The sequence below is a fragment of the Trematomus bernacchii genome, unplaced genomic scaffold (assembly GCF_902827165.1).
Source record: "Trematomus bernacchii unplaced genomic scaffold, fTreBer1.1, whole genome shotgun sequence".
Lineage (NCBI taxonomy): Eukaryota > Metazoa > Chordata > Actinopteri > Perciformes > Nototheniidae > Trematomus > Trematomus bernacchii.
Genome location: NW_022987648.1, coordinates 1,836,437 through 1,852,504, shown reverse-complemented (window position 1 = coordinate 1,852,504; position 16,068 = coordinate 1,836,437). Strand labels below are relative to the sequence as shown.

The window sequence follows — 16,068 nt, the reverse complement described above, 5'->3', positions numbered from 1 at the left end:
GTTGCTTTTATTCCTGAAAGTGAAACTTTTTAGGCTCCATGTGTGAGGCAACATCTGCCACACTGTCAGTGTAATTAATGTGCTCCACCTTGAACACTGATTCCAGATCTCTTTATCTCCTCTATATCTGCAATGATCTAATAATGGCTGAGATATTGGCCTGTAATAACGTGAAAAAGCACATAAGCACACTGTTACACTTTTGCATGTTAATGAAGGCTACTCTCTTGAGTTGCCTAAAACATGTCAGTGTCCCCCGTGTTCAAGGTTTCTTTAATGAATGCATACCATGTCCCACCAACCCCACAGCTACTTACTACCACTATTTATGTTTTATTATTTCCTCCCATTTCTCTTGTAGACCCCCCCCCTGGAGAACGGGTCCCAGACGGGCTTCAGAGGCTCCACAGCCCTCCTGGTTGAGCTGGAGGACAAAGTAGCTCAGGCAGCTGCCAACGTGCAGAACGCTCAGAGCGAGGTGAGGAACAACTGAGGCTGAGATCAGATTAGCGGCCATGTTGGATCTGTTGGATGATAATGTGTGTTGCGTGAGACATTATATTCAGCAGAAGTCTCCACGTTTGCAGTCAACCAAAGTAGTTTGTAAGCATCATCTTACTAGTTGTAACGGACAGAAAAAACACACGACCACACTGAGTTTGGCCTGGAGAACTGACCGTTTATTGCATCTGCGCATGCTCATTAGCATCACCACGTTTCTTTCACACTCAGGCACATTCTGATGATGTCATATACACATGAACTGAAACATGACTTTGTTCTTATACAAATATGCTTAACAGTGTGCACTCTCTCCTCTTTCCAGGTCTCCTACATAGAGAACAGGATCGCTGCCCTGAACGCTGCCGGCATGCCCGTGGACAAAAGAAGACGGGTAAACACATTTCTTTTATTTGAGTCTAAGCTGTTTAAAACCATTATGTTTTCATGTATAAGATGCATAAGGGAGTTCTTTTTGGAAGCAGGGCAGCTTTAATTCTATTGGTCAACACTATAGGCTTGTTTGAGATGAGCCACAACAAGAATGTGCAGGACTGAGATTCAGCATTGGAAAGTGTCGTCAAATCCACATATTGTAGATGCTCATTAATGTTATTATTACCCTTGGATGATGGGTTAGTAGACTAAAAGCTTTAGGAATCCAAAGTACAACATATAATAAGTACCCTGTATCAAGATTGATGCAAAACAAGTTACATTTGACCTTTTTAGAGAGATTTAGCAACAAAAAAACACTTCTGGGGTCATTTGGGTGGATTTGACCTATCTCTGGCCCCCTTGGTCGATTTTGCTGATTGACATCTCTTTTTAACCGCTAGAGCCTATAGCCGCGTTCACACCAAGTACTTTCCTGTACTTAGTTCCGGCACTAAGAGCCCTGGCGCTTTTAACCCCAGGGTACTTAGTACAGATCGCGTTCACACCGGAGTACTTTTCCCTGAGGGAAGATTACAAGTACAGTAGGTGGCGGTAAGCACCTTAAAGTTGTTTGCAACCCGCTACAAAACAAGAGAAGAAGAAAAACTGATACAGGATCTGTTTAATCGCCATGTCGGTTTTCTTTATTGCACTCTCAAGACATAACATTAAATAGAAATATTTTAAATGTAACTAAAGTGTCAGTTGTACATGTCAGTAAACATTGTCAATATAAAATAAAGTGTCAGTTGTACTATATAATAACAGTAATAACAATATAAAATAAACTCCCAGCTGTAGGGAGTCTCAGCAGCAAACCCACCTTTATTATATATCTTCCTGAGACCCACTGCATCCGTCTGCCATAAACACTATGCAAACATACATGTTAGTTTTGGCCCATAGTGGACTCCATGTTGTGTTGTGTGAAATGGGGGGGAATTAAAAGTTTAGGTCAAATAATATTTAAAATGATATAAATTATCATATTTGTGTATGTGCCCCTGCCATTCCCCCACAAGGTTGCAACATTGATGATAAATAAATGACAAATAAAGCTTTGCCAGTTTATAACCGATGAAACATGATGGTATCAGAATAATCACTTACATGTGATGTATAGGATGCTACACAGGTCACAAAAGATAAAGTGTCAGGAGAAATAAGCTTAATCGCCATGTCGGTTTTCTTTATTGCACTCAAGACATAACATTAAATAGAACAATTTTAAATGTAAATAAAGTGTCAGTTGTACATGTCAGTAAACATTATATATAAAATAAAGTCATAACAGTAATAACAATATAAAATAAACTGTCCCAGGTGTAGGGATATTCTCAGCAGCATGCACACCTTAGTGCAACGTTGTGTGTCGTGTGTCAGTATTTACAAAAACTATACCAAATAAACTGTTATTAAATGCAGTTTGTCGCTCATCCTGCCGCTGCGCCGACGCTTCCTCATAGCGCAGCGCCCACACTTCATCCTGGTGCTGCGGGCTCCATCTGCTGCTTGAACACTTCTGCCTGGCGCTCCATCGAGGTGAGCATCTTGTCCTCCGTTTCCTGGGCCTTGGTGAACAGCACCATCTGATCTCCACGCAGCGACTCATTCACCACGGCACGCCGGTCCTCCAACGCCTGGGCGGTGTCAAAGAAATTCGCATCCCGTGTCCGCTTTCCTAAGAGGGGAAAATAAGCAATATACAATATACAAGTTTAGTCGCCATGTAGTTTTACAACATACTAGGAATGTGTTTTTTGTATTTTCACAAATAGAATTAAGGTTTCACAAATCTGAAACTGTGTTATAAAGAATCTTTTGACTCTCTGGGATAATCCAGTCCAGATAAATCGGCTATGCAGCGATTTAAGAGGTTCAAACACGGAGGATTGTTCCTTTTTGAAGAGTGCTTCATGTATGCTTGAACTTTGTTTAATGTTGTTGAGGCAAGTTAAACATAAAATATGATGAATATTATGAAATAAACATGATTGTGAACATCAGTTCGATGCGTAACGTTCTTTCAAGACAAAGTTACAGTGTGTGTGTACTGTGTGCTCGGGGCCGGTGTTAGCCTATTATGGCTAGCATGGCTAGCTTGATCTACTGAGCAAATAAAAGTACATCTGAGACCATTATTGTGCAGATTAAAACCCCAGTGCATGTAGTTGATTTTACCTTCGTCGTGGTCGTCATCGTTGGCCACTGAATCCGCCGTTTGTAGTCCTGCCCGAGTTTCTTTATTTTTAGCCGGTGTGCCGTGGGGCTGTGCACATTCCCAGGTCGAGTGAAAGCTACTGAACTGGCTTCAGTGCATTCCCTGGGTCGCGTCCTCTGCGTAGATCTCCAGAAGCGCCGACACCTCCTCATCATTTCTTGATGCTTGCCATAACTGCTTTCAAAAACAAACACAACGCACGGAGCGTTGTGTTTTTGTAGCGAGGAAAAACAATGGCGGCTCTACACAACATTTTCAGAGTTGTACGGGCGTGGTTTGCAATTCGCCCAGCCAATCAGCACTGGGGCACTTTTGGAGAACTTTTCACCCACAGAAAAGTACGCTCTCTGAGTTGGCTCTAAAAATGGGGGTAAAAGTACCCGAGATTAAGTACGATTTTTGGTGTGAACGCGACTCACGGAACTAAAACGCGAAAAGTACGGTGAAAGTACTCCGGTGTGAACGCGGCTATGGAATCGAGGGAAAGTTCCACATACACACACAGGTTACCAAATAAGGAGTGAGAGTGATGCGTAGAAAAACCGGAAGCTGCGCTAACCTATGGTGGCTACCATTAGCAGCTAATTTTTATTCTCCGATTTTTGCATACAAATTGAATTATGGATTATCAATAATTTTTTCCGGGTGCGTTTCAGAAGCATTTCAGAAGCGGAGCGTCTTGCCTGCCGGCTCGCAGTTTTTGTTGATTTGGGCATATTTCCTGGACAGGCTACTTTGTACAGACAAAGTTAAGCTAAAATCCGGCTCATTTACATTTGGAAACATTATTTTGTTTAAAATGTTCATTAATGTGCACTGTCCCGGTTCAAATAAACAATTAAATAATAATTGTAATATCCCAGTTATAAACGACATGAATCAAAGACGTGTTGCTGTATTTTAGTGGTAAAAAAATGCATTCATCATCATAATTATTCTATATATATAATTTACACAGTGCCTGTAAACCGGAGGAGAACGCTGGCATTTCTCCTCCTACTTGAAAGACTACGGAGGGATAGGGTCTGCAACATTAGTTTATTTTGGGGATGGGCCGGATGCTCTGACCGGTCCACTTCCTGCCCGGCGCCTCTGCAACGCCTCGCGTCTATTTTGAGCGGAGCCCAGCGCCGAGACGCTTCTGTATGGGCATAGATATGTCTCATAATTATTTGTGTGAACAGAAAAATAATTTGTGTGTAAATATGTGATTTGTAAATGTAAAACACCATCCACAAATGCATTTAAAAGATTTGCAAACTCACAAATAAATTTGCAAATGTAAAACGGATCTGCAAATAGGCTAAATATTTTCACAAATAAAAAAAAGATCTGTGAATATCTCTTTAACATTGACAACTTTCGATCAGGCATTTGTGAATCCATGTTGTATTTGTCAACCAAAAATGCGCTTGCAGATCTCAAATCTCTACTTGTGGATCTCAAATCTCTGCTTGTGGATCTCAAATCTCTGCTTGTGGATCGTCTTTTTACACACACGGAATTTTGAGACATACTTTCCGCCGGTCTCGGCAAAAAATCCACTCGTGTCACTCGGTTATTTTCGGAAACCACGTGATGGCCTGCTGATGACGACATTTCCGCATGATTTCAAAGTAAGAGCATGATGGTTTGTTTAATACTCTGTTTTTGTATTATAATGAACAGCGGAACGTTAGATGCATTCTTCATCACCATCATCATGTTATAGTGATACAGTTAGTTTGTGTTACAGTTAGTTTGTGTTAGTTTATTGGTTCAATACAGCATATATCGAGCACATTCGTATGCATTGATGTTGAAGTACAGGCTATGCCACTTTCGGGTCCCGGGGGAGCAGCTGGCAGCGAAGCAGCCCAGAGGAAACTCTTTCTTCATTGTTTTTTGTGTATTCAGTCAAGTGGGTCAAAGTTACAAAGCACTTCACATCTTATTAATCGGCCTAGTTTTACCTTACCAGTGCAGATAAGGTAATCTGTAGAAAAGCACCGTATTTAGGTTAGCCTTCATACTGTAGTATAGCTACATTAAATGTTATAATATTCATTGTGTCCTTTCTACTGTATATGCATATATTCCTGTCTATTGCTTTCATTTGTATTTCATGTTATTATGTTTATACTTGTTTCCACACATTTCACAATTTGGGATGAATGAAGTATCCTATCTATATGTCTGTCCGTTTTTTTTATATATGTGAAATTCGTAATTTGAAAAATGATTGTGTTAGGATGCGTGGAAGGGTAGGACCCAAATGCAGACTATCAAAAAAGGTAAAAGGTCTCGAAACAAAAAGCGAGCTTTATTTTAAAAGCTGAACAAAAACATGGCAAGAAACAAATAGGTTGTACAAAAACTGACCGTGACCACATGGAGGGAGACAGGAGAGACAACCGTGACTGACATGGAGGGAGACAGGAAAAACCAACAATGAACCGACAGGGGAACAAAGGACGAGACAAGACTAAATACAGGGAGAGGTAATCACAAGACAAGACACAGCTGGGGTAAGGGAGGCAGAAACACAAGGGCAACAGGTGAACACAATCAGACAAACCAGGGAAACTAACGACAGGAAGGCAAACACAGGAAGAAGGAACAGAGAAGACGCAAGGAGGAAACATTTCAAAACAAAGGTGGAAAAAAGAAAACATAAATACAAAACCCTAACAGAACCCCCCCCCTCAAGGGACGGATTCCAGACGTCCCAAGAAAACCCCCAAAAGTCCAAAACCTCTAGAAGGGTGGGCGGAGGGGGCCCGGAGGAGGGACGCACAACCAGGACCAACAGGGTGGGTGGAGGGGGTCCGGAAGGGGTCCCGGGCGGACGGCCCGGGGGCAAGGCAGAGTCCAAAAAGGGGCGAAGGCCACAGCGGGCGAACTCAGGGGCCCGGGCATGAGAGCGAAGGCAGTGGTTGGAAGAGTCAGGAGGCCGGGCTCGAGGGCGAAGACCACGGCTGGGGAACTCAGGAGACCGGGCTCGAGGGCGAAGACCACGGCACTCAGGGAGCCGGGCTCGAAGGTCAAGACGGGACAGCTCCGGAGGACGAGCAGAAAGGCGCCGACGGGACAGCTCCGGAGGCCGGGCAGGAAAGCGCCGACGGGACAGCTCCGGAGGCCGGGCAGGAAAGCGCCGACGGGACAGCTCCGGAGGCCGGGCAGGAAGGCGTCGACAGGACAGCTCCGGAGGCCGGGCAGGAAGGCGTCGACAGGACAGCTCCGGAGGCCGGGCAGGAAGGCGCCGAAGGGACAGCTCCGGAGGACGGGCAGGACCCAGTATCGACCGGACAGGAACCGGAGCCGACCAGACAGGCGCAGACGGGACCCCGGACAAGACATGGGCTGGTGTCAATGGAACCCCGGATGTAGCAAGGGCTGGTGTCGACTGGACCCCCAACGGAACAGGACACAGAGTTGGCAGGACCCCCGGCGGGACAGGTGTCGGCGGGACCCCCAACAGAACAGGACACAGAGCTGGCAGAACCCCCGGCGGGACAGGTGTCGGCGGAACCCCCAACAGAACAGGATCTGGTGTTGGCAGGACCCCCGGCGGGACAGGTGTCGGCGGGACCCCCAACAGGACAGGATCTGGTGTTGGCAGGAAACCCGGCGGAGCAGTAGTCGGCGGGACCCCCAACGGGACAGGACAAGGGGTTGGCAGGACCCACAGCGGAACAGGTGTCGGCAGGACCCCCAACGATACTGGACGTGGAGTTGGCAGGACCCTCAGCGAAACCCCCAACGGCACAGGACATAGGGTTGGCAAGACCCCCGGCAGAAGAGTAGTCGGTGGGACCTCCAACAGCACTGGACATAGGGTTGGCAGGACCCCCGGCAGAAGAGTAGTCGGCGGGACCCCCAACGGGACAGGACATAGGATTGGCAAGACCCCCGGCAGAAGAGTAGTCGGCGGGACCTCCAACGGGACAGGACATGGAGTTGGCAAGACCCCCGGCAGGAGAGTAGTCGGCGGGACCTCCAACGGCACAGGACATAGGGTTGGCAGGACCCCCGGCAGAAGAGTAGTCGGCGGGACCTCCAACGGGACAGGACATAGGATTGGCAGGACCCCCGGCAGAAGAGTAGTCGGCGGGACCCCCAATGGGACAGGACATGGAGTTGGCAAGACCCCCAGCAGGAGAGTATTCAGCAGGACCTCCAACGGCACAGGACATAGGGTTGGCAGGACCCCCGGCAGAAGAGTAGTCGGCGGGACCTCCAACGGGACAGGACATAGGGTTGGAGTGGAATCCACAGGTGGATTGGAGGAGGCAGGAAATGCAGCAGAAGACATCAAAGTTGAGACCTGAGCAGCGAGGTTTGAGATGTGTAGAGCCAAGGACTGCTGGCTTTCAACTAAGGCTCGCATCATCTGCTCATGTTGGCCCAGAAGATTTCCCTGATGAGAAATGGCGTGCTGGACCGGAACAGAGGCCGGAACCATGGCTGCTGGGGCCAGAACTGGGGCTGGAACCATGGCTGTATGGGCCGGTTCTGGAGCCGGAACCATGGCTGTGTGGGCCGGTTCTGGAGCCGGAACCATGGCTGCTGGGGCCAGAACTGGGGCTGAAACCATGGCTGCTGGGGCCAGAACTGGGGCTGGAACCATGGCTGCTGGGGCCAGAACTGGGGCTGGAACCATGGCTGTATGGGCCGGTTCTGGAGCCGGAACCATGGCTGTTGGGGCCACGGCTGGAATCCTGGCCTTGCGTCTCCTAGAGACCCTTTGGAGGCTCCGTGGACCTCCTAAGGCAAGGCGGGATCCCGAGAAGGGGTTTGAGGCTTGAGGCTGGCACTCAGGGCTACGCGAAAAAACTCTGAGAAATTCAGGCAAAGAGCTCCACAGCCATGGCACGTTATCCACCTCCATTTGAGCTCTTTTGAGGACAGCCTCTTTCTCCCTGCTAGTCGAGGTTCTACTCCACACAGCATAAAGACATCGAAGGGAGTAATCCAGAGAAAGCAATTCAGAATCAAAATCAAAAACATAATCCGCTGGGTCCATAATTGGTCGGTTCATTATGTTAGGATGCGTGGAAGGGTAGGACCCAAATGCAGACTATCAAAAAAGGTAAAAGGTCTCGAAACAAAAAGCGAGCTTTATTTTAAAAGCTGAACAAAAACATGGCAAGAAACAAATAGGTTGTACAAAAACTGACCGTGACCACATGGAGGGAGACAGGAGAGACAACCGTGACTGACATGGAGGGAGACAGGAAAAACCAACAATGAACCGACAGGGGAACAAAGGAAGAGACAAGACTAAATACAGGGAGAGGTAATCACAAGACAAGACACAGCTGGGGTAAGGGAGGCAGAAACACAAGGGCAACAGGTGAACACAATCAGACAAACCAGGGAAACTAACGACAGGAAGGCAAACACAGGAAGAAGGAACAGAGAAGACGCAAGGAGGAAACATTTCAAAACAAAGGTGGAAAAAAGAAAACATAAATACAAAACCCTAACAGATTGATTCGAAAATGATATGCTGCTACAGTACAGTACAAGTAGCCTACTTCTGGGTGTTTCATTCAAGCTCGGCTCCGTGTGTGTCTGTGTGGCACGAGTGAGCGAGCGAGAGAGAGAGAGAGAGAGAGAGAGAGAGATTGTTGTTGCTGCGCTAACCGATATTAGAAGCTTCTACAACTAAGTGAAAGGAAAGTCCTCTCCTGTCAGATAACGTCAGCTCAGTGAGGTAAAGGAGTCTCAGTGTTTAGATAGTTAACTTTAGTCTAAGTTATCTCAGTGGGTCTCAAAACAGTTTGATTACCATTTATGTAAACAAGTATTTCCGAGGCACACTTCATATGATCATTATAGGTAGGCTATAAAACAATAAGAGAATAAATGAAAAACATGTATGAAATAGCCTACTATATGACAGTAAAACAAGAATACAGTTTAAAAAGGGGAGTGATTAGTAAAATATCCATAAAGAAAAAGTACATCTGTTTACAGTTCTGTTTCGTATATGACGAAACAGAACTGTAAACAGATGTACTTTTTCATACTGTGCGGCTCGCTCACTCGTGCCACACAGACACACACGGAGCCGAGCTTGAATGAAACACCCAGAAGTAGGCTACTGTACTGTACTGTAGCAGCATATCATTTTCGAATCAATCATTTTTCAAATTACGAATTTCACATACGGACAGACAGACAGACAGACAGACAGACAGACAGACAGACAGACAGACATATAGATAGATAGATAGGCTACTTCATTCATCCCAAATTGTGAAATGTGTGGAAACAAGTATAAACATAATAACATGAAATACAAATGAAAGCAATAGACAGGAATATATGCATATACAGTAGAAAGGACACAATGAATATTATAACATTTAATGTAGCTATACTACAGTATGAAGGCTAACCTAAATACGGTGCTTTTTTACAGATTACCTTATCTGCACTGGTAAGGTAAAACTAGGCCGATTAATAAGATGTGAAGTGCTTTGTAACTTTGACCCACTTGACTGAATACACAAAAAACAATGAAGAAAGAGTTTCCTCTGGGCTGCTTCGCTGCCAGCTGCTCCCCCGGGACCCGAAAGTGGCATAGCCTGTACTTAAGTATGCATTGATGTTGATCAACATCAATGCATACGAATGTGCTCGATATATGCTGTATTGAACCAATAAACTAACACAAACTAACTGTATCACTATAACATGATGATGATGGTGATGAAGAATGCATCTAACGTTCCGCTGTTCATTATAATACAAAAACAGAGTATTAAACAAACCATCATGCTCTTACTTTGAAATCATGCGGAAATGTCGTCATCAGCACAGCAGGCCATCACGTGGTTTCCGAAAATAACCGAGTGACACGAGTAGATTTTTTGACGAGACCGGCGGAAAGTATGTCTCAAAATTCCGTGTGTGTAATAAGACGATCCACAAGCAGAGATTTGAGATCCACAAGTAGAGATTTGAGATCCACGAGCAGAGATTTGAGATCCGCAAGTAGAGATTTGAGATCTGCAAGCGCATTTTTGGTTGACAAATACAACATGGATTCACAAATGCCTGATTGAAAGTTGTCAATGTTAAAGAGATATTCACAGATCTTTTTTTTATTTGTGAAAATATTTAGCGTATTTGCAGATCCGTTTTACATTTGCAAATTTATTTGTGAGTTTGCAAATCTTTTAAATGCATTTGTGGATGGTGTTTTACATTTACAAATCACATATTTACACACAAATTATTTTTCTGTTCACACAAATAATTATGAGACATATCTATGCCCATACTTCTGGGACGCTTCTGAGCCGTAACGCGCCGCGTCTGGTGGAATAGCACCCATTGACTAGAGTGGCCGCGATCGCTGTCAACGCCGCGGCGCAGCCGTAACGTGGCTGTAACGTGACGCAGATGGACCCGGTGGAATCTAGGGGTCAGTCAGTCGTTCTCATAACTGTAAGTGTTTGTCAGTATATCTGAAATGACTAGGTTTGCTAGGTTAGCTAGCTAGCTTACACCTGACCTGCAGTAACATCAGAAGGAGTCATGTGATCACATTGTTGAAATAAGACCATACATTTTTTTAGGGAAGTTTCCAACAACAGAGACAGTTGTCCAGCTTTATAATCCTGAACATCATCAAGCGCTCCGGTCCCAGCTGTGTGCGTCACTTTTTAGTGTCCCCTAGTGATGTGATGTTCGCGAACGATCCGATTATTTTGAACGGCTCTTTGGTACGAACTTACGAACAAAGGGAACCGAGTCCTACTTGGTGAGAGCCGTTCTTTTTATCGTTGGTTCACTGCCTGCCACAAATCCACTCGCCTTTAAAGGAACTTGCTTTCCTGAATGAAAATGTTCCATAGATGATGGCATAACGCATGCTGCTTGAGAAGTAGTTTGGCTGGCGAGATGTAGCAAGTTATACATTTTCTGTGAGTAAAAGTAGATTTCTGGCAATACAGTCAATCATTATCCTGATGATTATTTCGCAGATAACCCTATTAACCCCGCCCCATTAAAAAAAACGGCTCTTTTGAAAGGCTCTCGGAAAGGAACGGAGCCATAAGATCCGGCTCCCTTCAAAGAGCCGTAATTCCCATTACTAGTGTCCCCTGGTCTCCCAGCTGTGTGCGTCACACTTTAGTGTCCCCTGGTCTCCCAGTTGTGTGCGTCACTCTTTAGTGTCCCCTGGTCTCCCAGCTGTGTGCGTCACTTTTTAGTGTCCCCCTCGTCTCCGTTTGTATTTGCAGCATTTGGTTTATGCAGCTTTTAGTAAACGCTGCGCATGTTTCCTCAAGTTGACGAAGATGTTTCTTAATTTGCGTGTTTTTGGCACATTAGTGTTTTTATATTTGCATTGTTTTTTAAAGTGCAGCGCGTTTCTCCTTATGGAAATGTTTTGAGCCGTTATAGACTGTTTGTACCTGTAATAGAGTCAATTGTTCTTGCACATTAAAGTTATTTATAACGTATTACATTTATTAAGTATTCAGTCAGGAAATGGTGTCACACTTAAATGTATACTGATAGCTAAGAGCGCTGTTAATCATGTTCATCTCAGCGGTGGGATTTCTTCTGCACACAATGTTACAGATACTCTGCCTTCACACGTCAGGTCACACACCTGATTGCAATTTGCTACTTTTGTTTACTTTGAGGCAAGCTGCAGCCTATATCAAACAAGCCTAATAAGTGAACTTGAGTATGGCTCCCATCTGTGGCCCCACCCTTATAGATTCAAATCGACCAATAAAATAATCTGTCTTTGATAATGTTTCTCCCCTCCAAGGGGCCAAACTGAATGATAGGCCATATATTTCCCACATTCTGACTTTAGATCTCTTCTTTTTGTTTCCCTCTTTGTGTCTTCTAGTCTGCTATCCCGGTCCAAGTGAGAAGACTTTCCCACCATGTTCCCACAAGTAAGAACGCTGGAGCATGATCCCCAGGGCCGCCTGACTCCAAACATCTTAACCTTGTTAAACTCACAGAACACGATGATCTATTTTGCAAGCTGATAAACACTGTGTCCTATTGTACTGCAGTTTTAATGTTCCCAGCTGTATGTCACATAGTCAACTTCTACACATGCAGAATTCCCACAGACATGTTATAATGGAAGTATGTGTGGAGATAGAATAGCGGTTGTATAAAACACGTGTTATATTATAGTAAGCGTTTGCTACTGGGAAGCTGTACTTGGACATTTGGAAAGTATTGATGTTGAGATGAGACTGAATGCCTCAAATTCACATTCAAAATGATGCCTTTCCAATAATGTCTTGCTCATCTGTTATCTTGTAGTTTCAGGTTTGTCGCAAAATGACATAGAAAACCACAATGTAGCTTTGTAACTGTGCTAGCAGTAGATTGTGGATGTACATGTAGTTGCTGTGTGTCTCCAGGCCAGGTGGAGAGGTTTGTGAGGAACTCCCTCTACAGGGGCTCCCTGACACAGAGGAACCCCGTGGCTAAGCCCCAAACCAAGGCTACCTGTGCGGTATGGCCCCCCCATATGGTGCAGTGAAGAGTTCAGTTCCAACATTATATAGCTATATAAATCATCTATACTGACAAAAGTATTTATAACAACAACAAAAAAGTGTAACATTTCTTTTAAAGAGATATTGATCATTCAAGGTTGGACTTTTTGGGCAAATGATCTTACTCACGTTCTTGCCAAGAGTAAGACGAGAAGATGAATCAACTGTCATGTCTGTATGTTAATTAGATAGCTACTGTAGAGCCAGGAAGCAATTAGCTCAGCGGAGCATAGAGACTCCGGAGACAGCATCTAACAGCTCGTCTGGCTTCTCCTGAAGGTTAACCCTCTGCACACCAGCCCTTAAGAAGTTGTTAAATAAACAAATAGCTAAGCTAACTGGCTGCTAGCTGTATCCTTATGTTTAGCAGACAAACAAACGTAACAGTGTATTGATCTTTTCTCTTGCCAAAAAGGCACATAGGTGTATTTCCAAAAAATGTCCGCTATCCTAATAGATCTTGTTCTTCCCAAATGGATTTATAGTTGGAAACGAACTCTTCATTTACTGGTTAAACTGGGCTTTGACTTCTACTGGTGGATTATCTGGTGTTTGGTTTCTAATCAGGCTCTCTGATAGTTTTAATTAATTGCATTTTCTTCTGTTGTTGATTCCTCTGTCTTAATCAAACTTACAAATTCTGTGCAATTCTCACATTACAGTAAAGGTATGATCACTGTGCCAACTCTATTCTGGATGTTTTCTTTTAAAGATCTCTTTTATTATTGTTATTTATTACCTATAGGTATGATTTCATGCATTGCATGAATAATGCCAAAACATTTAACAACCATCACAGATCGTAGATTAGGGGGGAAACAATGAGTATGACCCTCGTGTTTTTATGATTATTTAAAACACATGTTGCATCCCACAGATCTGTCTGATCTGTCATGGTTGGGACCGCCAAGATTTCTGAAAACTGCCAAGAAATAACAATGAACACCTGAATGACAGCATGCATTATAAATATCAGGTGTATCCTGTTCAAAACAATTCTTTAACTATTATTTAATACGTTTGCGGGAGCCAAATGCAATAATTAATTAAAGCTGGACAAATACATAGCTATAGTTCACTTTTAAATGAGGGTTTTAATTTAATTTGAACTCATTCTCACTCCCAACTCAAAACGGCATCTTGGTCATTGACATGTCAAACTATGCACACTGAAGTGCCGACCCCTCTATTGGCCTTGCAAGCTGCATCCTGTGGCCGTCACATGTATGATTGGAGTAAAGGAAGCCAGATGACAGTATAACGAGCGACAAAGTTTAAACTTGACCAAGTAGTTTTGTTTTAATTCACAACATTAACCACGCTTTGAAGTCATCAGAAATACCCTGTAAGTTGAAAAGTGACATCAAGGGGTCCCGATCAAGAATCAGTGACATGCTTGAAGTGATTGACATTGACTGAAGCTATTAGCTCAGAATCAAAGCTCCACAGCCCTCTCTGCACATTCGAGTTATTTTAATATGAGACAATAGATGGGGTTGATTACCCCTGTAATGTGATCTTATAGGTAGGGTAGGTAAGAATGGAGAGACCAGCTCGAGTGCGCTAGAATTTGAAAGTACGCAGCCGAAAAAAATCTGCCCCTTCCTTCAGACTTCCTTACAGAGGCCCTCCTCCAACACACACGAACGCGCACATGACCAATGAGGGCACGAGATAAATTTGTGCACAGATGGAAGGCTGACAGGCAGGTAGGCCATCCAATCATCTGCCGCGGTCCGAGGCAGATGATTGGTCGTGCTTTTTACAGCGCCACGGCTTCCACAGATGAAATATTTGTATATATTTATAGTCAAAGCATTTAATGTATTCATTGCTATCGGGATGTTAAGAGCATTCCATGGAATATAACAAAAAGTGTTTCTGAAGTGAATTACCTACCCTACCTTTAATATCATTTCCTGTTAGTTTCTTTTCTTCAGCCTGAGTAACCGTTCACAACCCTCACATTTCACACAATGATTCAGAGGTCGTCAACAGGTTTCTAATGCTTTGTAGTTTTCTGTTGTATTTGTATCTCAGTTTCTCTGAATCATGTTATGGCTAATAATAATACATTCATTAACCCAATCAAAGCAGGAATGATTGAGAATGCAATTATCAAACAGCCAATCAACTTCTCCCTGGTCTCTCTCTGTTTGCAGAAACCAGTGATGACACAGGGACAATGAGGAGGAGGCTGAGCATCATGTGACCACATATATATATATATTTAAAATGTTTCCTTGTGATATTGTTGTTTTATCTTACTGTGATATACTGTATCCATACCATATTTATAGTAAACTGTTAGTATGTGCACGTCTTTGGCTGGACTTTGATTTGTACGCACATTAATGCATTCAACTGTGCTGTTTTAATCTCAAATCTAGATATGAGTTATGTGTTTACATGAAAACATACACAAATATATTTATACATACATAAAATAAACATTTTAAATGGTGTTGTTTGCAGAAGGTCCAAAAAATGTGCAATACCAAACTACAAATCTAGTTTGAGATTGTTTTTCAGTTTTTACATTTTGTGATGTTTTCATACAAAGTAGCTTGTTTCTTATTATTAGGAGTAAGGTTATTACAGTTATTGTGGTGTATATCAATCCAATACTTATTGTGCTTTATGCACTTCCTACTGTGCATTGTGACAAGATCTAAAAGGAATTCATTGTATGTTTTCTGTTCTCTATACAGTATATGGATGCCAGATTAAATGGACGTTAACTACTTCTATATGATCAGTAGTTTTATATGAGCCTGCATGTCGTCTCTCTCCACTTTATCTTATTTATGTCCTTCACAAAAAATATTCTAAAATTGGGATTTATTTTTGTTCTTGTTTATAATTTAACAATGTTTTTCTGATATTTAGTGAAATAAAAATGCAAACAACAAGCAAAGAACTATATAAAATCAGTAACACATAGTATACACATTTGACATAAATAAATCATACATTATTTTCTTTACACTGTTTGAACATAGAGATTGGTGACAAAAATATATAAAATAGTACTTTAATTTTTTTCATTTCATTTTTTTGTTAAAACATCACTCTAATTATATGTGTAAATCTAGTAACACTGTTTGTCTCACTAGTCTTATTAAATTGTTTACAAACTAAACTGTCATCTTTTTCGTCCTGTTCAATGGCATTTGTATTGTTTGAGAACACTGATGTGATATCACACACAATATTCTGTTCCTTAGTGCAGTTCTCTTTTCTTGGTTGCCTCCTCACAGCAGAACTGATGTCTTTGTTCACCAGTGTTACCTTCAGACCTGCGTGTTTGGTTCCTGTGGGATCATCACACATTCCTCTCCTTTGGTTTGACTTGTTAGCAGTCCTGCCTTTACATGA

General features: G+C 43.1%; 1 protein-coding gene across 5 annotated transcripts in view; it reads left to right on the top strand.

The window, feature by feature from the left end:
- mlphb (melanophilin b) overlaps positions 1–15,826 on the top strand; it is a 68,981-nt gene extending 53,155 nt beyond the window's left edge. For 3 of the 5 annotated variants that reach the window (XM_034134722.1, XM_034134721.1, XM_034134718.1), the window contains 5 exons: positions 362–478; positions 827–895; positions 12,021–12,069; positions 12,553–12,647; positions 14,853–15,826. In XM_034134722.1, the coding sequence (XP_033990613.1) occupies positions 362–478; positions 827–895; positions 12,021–12,069; positions 12,553–12,647; positions 14,853–14,879 (357 nt within the window). In that variant the 3' untranslated portion in view covers positions 14,880–15,826. Of the gene's footprint in view, positions 1–361; positions 479–826; positions 896–12,020; positions 12,070–12,552; positions 12,678–14,852 lie in introns of all 5 variants that reach the window. The other 2 variants (XM_034134720.1, XM_034134723.1) reach the window with 2 other exon arrangements.
- The last annotated feature ends 242 nt before the right edge of the window (positions 15,827–16,068 follow it).